The sequence below is a fragment of the Pyxicephalus adspersus genome, chromosome 1, assembly GCF_032062135.1.
Source record: "Pyxicephalus adspersus chromosome 1, UCB_Pads_2.0, whole genome shotgun sequence".
Taxonomy (NCBI): Eukaryota; Metazoa; Chordata; class Amphibia; order Anura; family Pyxicephalidae; genus Pyxicephalus; species Pyxicephalus adspersus.
In genome coordinates, this window is record NC_092858.1 from 30,313,124 (window position 1) to 30,321,048 (window position 7,925).

Below are 7,925 nucleotides of genomic sequence, written 5' to 3' on the forward strand. Positions count from 1 at the left end.
CTGGTTTTGCCATGACAGATTTGTATGAAATGAAGGCGGAGAGTTGGAGAGATTTTCACTAACCAATCACTGTCTACTTTTTATTCTTTAGGCTGGAGCTTCCCAGAGCAGCCAATCAGGAGGAGGATTACACACGACGCCCTGACAGCAGAAAGTAAATAGTGGGCTTGTGAAACTCTGCTGATAGTCTGGTGCTGGATCCTTCCTGCAGTCTACACAGCTAGTCTAAACACAATCCCTGCCACTGAAAATGACTGACCCGAAGGAAGGCTTTATTGTCATTATTGGCAGGTAAATTTTTTTGTATGCCTAGGCAAATCTTAAAGTTTATTAATATTTCTATAGAGAAGGTATAAGTAGCATATGGGAAAGATGAGTAATTAGTAACTTTATAGTCCTGATTATTATGCCCACAAGCCTCATACTAATCAGGGCATGCTGGGCATTGCTGTGCCACAACAGCAGCTGACCATACACTTTACAATTGATTGCACAATCTCCTTTAGATCTTTCATCAGTTATGTAGTGGAAAAAGCTTTCTGCAACGTTTTTTTTTTTTACGGTTTTGGTAAATCAAAAAGAGATTGCAGAGGTTGTGTTTTTATAGTGTATGACCAGCTGTCGATGAAAGTTTCACAAAGGACATGTGCCAGTTTTTTGGAGTCAATACAAAAAGATTTATTCTTTCATTTTGTTCATACATATTTCCTTCAGGGCCATGTGTCCACTGCAAATCCACACTGCTTACCCAATGAGCTGTGGACACACAACCAGCCAGGATTGTGTATGATTGTGTCTGTATCACAGTAAAAAGATGTGTACTCGCGGTCATGTTGGGCAGCACAGTGGCTCAGAGCTTATCACTCCGGCCTTTGCAGCTCCAAGTCCCAGGTTTGAATCTCAGTCAGGACACTATCAGCATGGAGTTTGCAGGTTCTCCTTGTGTTTGCGTGGATTTCCTCCAGGTACTCCAGTTTCCTCCCACATTCCAAAAACATGCAGTTGGGTTAATTGGCTTCCCCCTAAAATTGACCTTAGACTGTACTAAAAGACATATGACCGTGGTAAGGGACATTAGATTGTGAGCCCCTTTGAGGGACAGCTAGTGGCATGACTATGGACTTTGTACAGCGCTGCGTAATATGTTGGAGTGTTGGAGTGGCACCACAAGACACAAATGCTGGCAAAGTACATTGCTGCAATGCAAAGTATGTAAGAGCACTAAGGGTTTAGGTTATTTGGTGTTCTAGTCAAATACCATTTTTTTAATATTTACATGTTTACATCTGCTGTTTAAATGAAATATGCAGTGTTTGACAAGAAAAGGCTGCTTTACCTACAGTTCAAGCAAACTTTAATAGGTCATGCTGTGTGCGAAGAAATCCAAAGCAGGTCAAACGCACCTTATGATCTACTATATGTACTGCTCACGTCAATAATATTGTGTATAATATAATACAGAAATATAGTTATCGACATAAACCCCTATTCCATTAGGAGAAATGACATCAAGTTTTTAGACGTTAAAATTGTAATAATGGTATTATTGTATTTATGTAACATTAAAATCTAACACAGCACTTTGCAAAGTCCATAATCTGTTCTACAGAGAGGCTTATAGAGTCCAATGTCCCTACCATTGTCATATGTCATTAATACAGTCTAGGGCCAATATTCATGGCAAAGCCAATCATCCTAACTGCAGATTTTTGAGATGTTGGATGAAACCAGAGTACGAGTTGTAAATCCATGCAAACACTGGGTGAACATACAAACTCCATGCAGATCGTGTCCTGGCTGAAAATCAATGTAAGACCCTGGTGCTTCAAAGGCCAGAGTGCTAGACACTAAGACAGCGATTTACTGGGCTTTTTGAAGCTCCCAGTGTTATTCCGGTTCATGGAATGAAAGCTTGTCTTTTTGTCAAACACATAAACCAGAATATGTTGGTGAACCTTCTCAATTTTAATAGCAGCAATACACATTTGAAGTAGCAATTTAAAAATTCCTATGCCAATCTGTCAGTCATATACATCCTTTCCAGTCTGTCAATCAATAAAGCAAACAGATTCTGCTGTTTCCAGGCCGCAATCATGTAGCTCTCCTAATCCTTAGACTCATTGCATTTTACAGTGATTAATTACAAGGCTTCCTGGTGTTTTTATCACATATGCTTTTTTATTTTTGTGGATGCAAATTATTTCTTTTAACATATTTTATGATAATCATTATAAAAACCACTAAAACAAAAAGTTGTTAACAGAGGATGGACTTCCAAACTTTCCTAAATAATGTAGCTTGCAAATTTGTCATTTTCTGATGTCATATTTGTGTAGCTACCTGGCAGAATGGTCAGACATTCCATATTTATTAATATCGCTTGCCCTGGATTCCATTATTGCAGGAAAGTGATTCAAGAAATGAAAAGAATTGGAATAAGACGTGTTATTTGTACCAATAAATTGTTGGATTTGTGAGGCTTAGCAAAACTGCTTAGCTCAAATCAGTTCACTTATTTAAAAAATATATAGTTTCCAAATAGATATCCAGCTTTGGAAAAACTTGTGTAATTGTCCAAAATAATTTCCATCTCTTCCAAAAACAGGAAGTAGAGATGACCTAGGATAACCTTCCAGCATGCTTGCATGTCTAACTTTGCCTTAGTGAGGAAATCCTCCTCCTAGTTTTGTGTAGCTCAGCATGTTTCTGATACATTCTTTACTTTGTAGCATAATGAACTTTAATATGTTGCAAGAATAAATGAATAGATTAAAATAAATAGATAAAATGATCAATAAATGTAAATTATGTAGAGCAGCCAGTTTGATTTAACTGACCTCAGATGATTGAATGATGATTGCTAAATGGTTGCTGCTGATTACTGGACATAGCTCTTTGATCTATTTGAAATAAAACTTGGCGATATTATAAAAAAAAGTAATTGTTAGAGTCACTGCAGTGTTGCCTGCAGAGAGGTCCAGGATATCATAGTGTTCTGTTTGACAGTACTACCTTGATTAAATTAACCGCTCAGTAGAATAACAAATCATTTGGCAATTAAGGTGTGTGTGTTAAAATATGTGTTGGCCAAAGTTCAACTTTTTAATATACCCCTATGCAGGACACATCTGTGGTGGTACATTCATACATGGGAGTGAAGCCCTTTAGCATTTCACAATTTACACCTGTTGGGGTGCAGTACGCTGATTGTTCCATCATCTAGGGGGGTAGAAGTGCTTTTTCTGTATATGTAGTGATAGAACTGTGTCTCTGCTTCAAAATGTAGCCATTTCTTGCACCTAAAATTGTAATATGTTATAAAGTGTTTAAAAAAAAAAAAAACTACTGCATTACTATTGTCTACACTTGTTCCTAAACAGCAATCCTTTTTTCATTTTAATATGATTTCTGATGCACCTTGAATAAAAAATGGATTGTCTCAAATGTATTACTGGAGTGTGTGTTTGCTGCTGTCAGTATTTCCTGAGCTTGTTTTATAGCTTAGTAACGACTTGAATGTTTTAGCCCCTGTTCAGGTGTTTTTGGTCATGAGAGACTACATACAAAATGCTGTCTGTCTTATTCTAGTCTGTAGTTTGTTTCACGGCTCTATCCTAGGGCCAGATTTATTAAACCTCGCCAAGGCTGGAGAGGATACACTTTCATCTGAAGAAGAAGAAGCTGGGTGATCTTGCAAACCTGGAACAGATTTTTTCAAAGTCATTTGGTATTTGCTAGCAAATGTTTTGAAGCCTGGACTAGATTCATTTCAGGTTTTCTGGATCTCCCAGCTTCACTGATGAAAGTTTATCCTCTCCAGCCTTGGCGAGCTTTAATACATCAGGCCCCTTTGTCTCAAAATTCCTCACATGTGGCTTACAAGCTGACTGGCCTGTACAATTCCACGATGTAAAACATTGTGTCCAGACTGTTTTAAATGTATTTATAGGTAATGCATTTTTCAAATAACACTAGCCTTGCTATTCAACATATTTAATGGGTTAACGTGGTAAATATTGCCAAAAATATATAAGCTAACACATTTCCATCTCTTGTCTAGAAGGGTATGCTTGAAAACCTGTAACTGTATTTTACTACTTTCACCTCATCGTCAAAGACTAGTGAACTTTAGTGATGGATCAAAGTTTAAACCCACAAATTGTGAATTAAAGCATGCATGCAGTCATTCCACCCTGAGCTCGCTGTAATAAATCAGAAGGCATAAGAGGCTTAGAACTAAAAACAGTGTTAATCTTTTCACTTAAAGTATGCAAGGTAATGTTTTTCTAATTTTTTTTAATTTAAATTTAGTTGCATAACAAAAGTGATAGAGGTTAAAGAATAACACTAAATATTCAGTCGCATAGACTTTGCTTGTTAAGCAGTAGTTTCAATGGTCAGCTAGGTGTTCACACCCCACAAAAAATGAGTACCAGACACAGTTGTTGGATTACCAGATGAACATACTTTTGGCCAAGCCTAAAAGCGTAGGAGACGTAGCAAATGAGGCTGGACCTCTGGACTGTGCAAACAGACCACACACCATCTCTAATCGGCTATCGGATGGATGTAAGCAGACCCTCTCTGCTGATATTTACAAGATAGAGGATTCTGTACAATGAGGACCAACTATGCTGAAGTTTGTAAGAAAGAGTACACTAAAGAATTCCTTGCAAATATGGTCAGCAGTGGAGGAGTTTTTGGCAAAGGACCCCCTCTGCTTACTGACATTTAGAAAGGACCCCCTCTGCTCGAAAGGAATCTGTCCGCTAAGAACCCCCTCTGCTGACTGATGTTTTTATCTGAAATCTTTCTGGTAAAAAGTATGAGGTCTGCCACACATTGCTCTGTTCAGCCAGGGGATTAGAAGAATTTGTTGACACATTCACAGTTACTAACATCACTGTTCTTGATTTTAGTTTACAATTTTTTTTTAGTTTACAATTTTTTTTATAATATAGACTCAATATAGCATACAGAACTGAAAATATGAAAGGAATATTTTCAAGAAATGTGGAAGTCCCCTCCAAGTCCTATGTTGTAGCACAAACTGTATTAATGGTTTTCTGTGAAAAAAACAGTTGTATAAACTAATGCACATTGAACCAATGAACTGTAGATGTAGTTTTGCTGGATAAAATAAATTTCTGCGTCTACTTCCTTTTATCAGAGGAAGTTTTAATCTGTTATACATTTTGGGGGCAGGTACTGCAACTTGCAGGTAGAAATGGAAAAGGCACATGGGAAATCATCTTTAAGGCATCTTTAGGGTTTAAAATGTTACTTTCCCATCTCCCTGGGAAGTCCAGTGTCTTATCCTATATTCCAGCCACCAAGGATCTAAGTGTTCCTGCCTATATAAATAATAAAAAAAAACATATAGAGGCATATTTTATATCTATTTGTTGTTTTCTTACTCTTAACGAGCCACAGGGAGCACCTTTGGTGAGAGGAGAACCTCATCCTAAAGCTACGTACACACGTCAGATTTTTATCGCCCGATAATCGGCATCGGCCAATTATCGGGCGAAAATCTGCCGTGTGTACAGTCGGTGTCGTCCATCGTCCGGACGACCGACCTGCCGGATCCACGGACGATGAACGACAGCCGATCCTAATGAAAGGGAAGGGGAGAGCGCGCAGCAGGGTGCCGCTCCGTCGCTCTCCCCCTCCCCTCTCCATAGAGCATGAACGGTGCTGTATGTACAGCATCGTTCATGCATCGTGCACTCCCTTGTCGTTGGAAAGGATCGTGAAAGATCCTTTCCAACGACAAAAATTGGCAGTGTGTACGCAGCTTAAGCCGTTCCTAGCAGTAAAGACATATAGATAAGTGGGACCTTTTCAAGGACCGGGGCTGTTGTAATCAAGACCCCTCTATATGTATACCTATCACTGTGTTTCTTTGTGTTGATAACATTTTCAATTATTTTTTTTTAGTGGTCTAATTGGCCGAAGCTGGGCCATGGTGTTTGCTAGTGGAGGCTTCCGAGTAAAGCTGTACGATATCATACAAGAACAAGTCACTGCCGCCCTGGAGGACATACGGTAAGTATCTTTATCAAAACAGAATAATGTAGCAAGATCAGGTAGCAGCACACAACATATCTGACATTCTATGGGGGCAAATTCAAACAGGCTTATTTATCTGGCCATTGTAAAGCTGAAAAACAGGTGCGTTGGAATTGTGTAAATTCCTATAGTAATTGTTCAAATCTGTCCATCTAAGCACAGAAATACAAAGTATTCATTTGTTCACATTTGTTCACACCTGTATCAAAAATTATGGGTTATCATTTGTACATTCACTAAATAATCTTGACGTTTCTTAGTACAAATGTTTGATGTTTTTGATTTTTGTTTTTCTATTTCGGGTAGAGTGAAAAAAGGGTTAAATGAATAGTGGTCAACTTTGTAATCAAAGTTACCCAGAATGCAAATCCCTACAAGGGGTTGTGCACTTACCATGTGTTACTGCAACCTATTTAACAGAAAAGGCTAATACTAAAAAAATAAAAAAAAAAAATAATACAGAAAGTAGTTTGACAGCATTATTGAAGATTGCTGGTGTGGTATAGTGCTACTCATTTTGAATGGCACCCAAATGTATCTGTGTTGAAGTGCAATGCAAAGCGCAAGTGGGAAAAAGCTTTTATTTATAAAGGAAAAAATAATAAAGGCCCGTTTAGATGTTTGCATTAACACATATAGGTGTTGGAAGGACTAATACTTAAACTCAAATGAGGCACTTATTTTTACCTGAAAAACTGACTCGAGTATAACCCAAGGCACTAAATAGGGCCATCACTACTAACATTTAAAACAGAAGTCAATAAAATTAGCAATACAATGAATGTAAATTAATACATCTATGGTTCTATGTTATTAAAACCTCTAAAAAAGGAAAAACAATAAAATCACATGGTCTTAGCCTGTATATCTCCTCCCCTCTACCCTTTTTTTTTTACAGGGATTCAAGTATTTTGTACTTTTTAGTTGGTTGTTATGGGTCATTTGCTCTCCAGTGATCCTTATTCTTTATTCTTGTGCATTGTTTTTGGCCACCAGTAGAAGGCGCCCCATGAGTCCCAGGACATTTCATCAGGTGCCACACTTAAGTATAAACCCAAATTATTTTTCAAATGGCATTTTGAAGGGAAAAGAAAATCTGGAAGTATCGCATAATAGGAGGGGAGATATGTAGTGGTGGGAACTAGTGAGGGTTTAAGAAAAGTTGAGTGCACTTTCAAAGGACTAGAAAGTAGGAACAAGATGAATAGAACGAGGAAGACCATTTCACAGAATCAAGGCAGCTCTAGAAAAGTATTGGAGCCGTGCGTGTGATGAGGTTATGTGAGTAAAAGTCATTAGTAGGTCATTGGAAGAGCAAAGAGAGCTAGGGGAGTATTTTTCTATCAGGTCAGAAAGGTAAGTGGGACAAGAGCTGTGGAGTTATTTAAAGGCAAAACACAGGAGCTTGAATTTGATTCTAAGGTGAAATGGAAGAGGTAGAGGCGGATTTTGGAGATGTTGGGTGGGTGAACGTGACAGAACCTGGAAATGTTCTGAATATAGGGGTAAATGAGAGGGCAGACTCCAGGGGAGGGATTAATAACAGTTAGGAATATGTTAGGGAGATTTAGAATTTGAAAGGGAAAGATGATGAATCCTGTTTTATCCAGGTTGAGTTTCAGAAATCCATCAGCCATCCATGATGATTGATAAAACCTTATCCAGGACTGAGGGGGACATTTCAGGGGTGGATGGATAGACTTAAATAATAATAAAAAGTGAAACCTTTCTGACTTGCACTATCCAGTCATGTGCATAAAAAATCCTGTGGTTTAGATTTCCTTGCATGTTTTACTACATTCACTTCACCTTGATAAGTAAACAAAACAAATTATTTTATTAACCACCTGGGC

The 7,925-nt window shown here is 38.0% G+C and overlaps 1 protein-coding gene across 1 annotated transcript in view; it reads left to right on the forward strand.

The window, feature by feature from the left end:
• The first annotated feature begins 135 nt into the window (after positions 1–135).
• CRYL1 (crystallin lambda 1) overlaps positions 136–7,925 on the forward strand; it is a 67,417-nt gene continuing 59,627 nt past the window's right edge. Inside the window, exons 1-2 of the mRNA XM_072405120.1 lie at positions 136–291; positions 5,941–6,048. Coding sequence (XP_072261221.1) covers positions 251–291; positions 5,941–6,048 — 149 coding nt within the window. The 5' untranslated portion in view covers positions 136–250. The remainder of the gene's footprint in view (positions 292–5,940; positions 6,049–7,925) is intronic.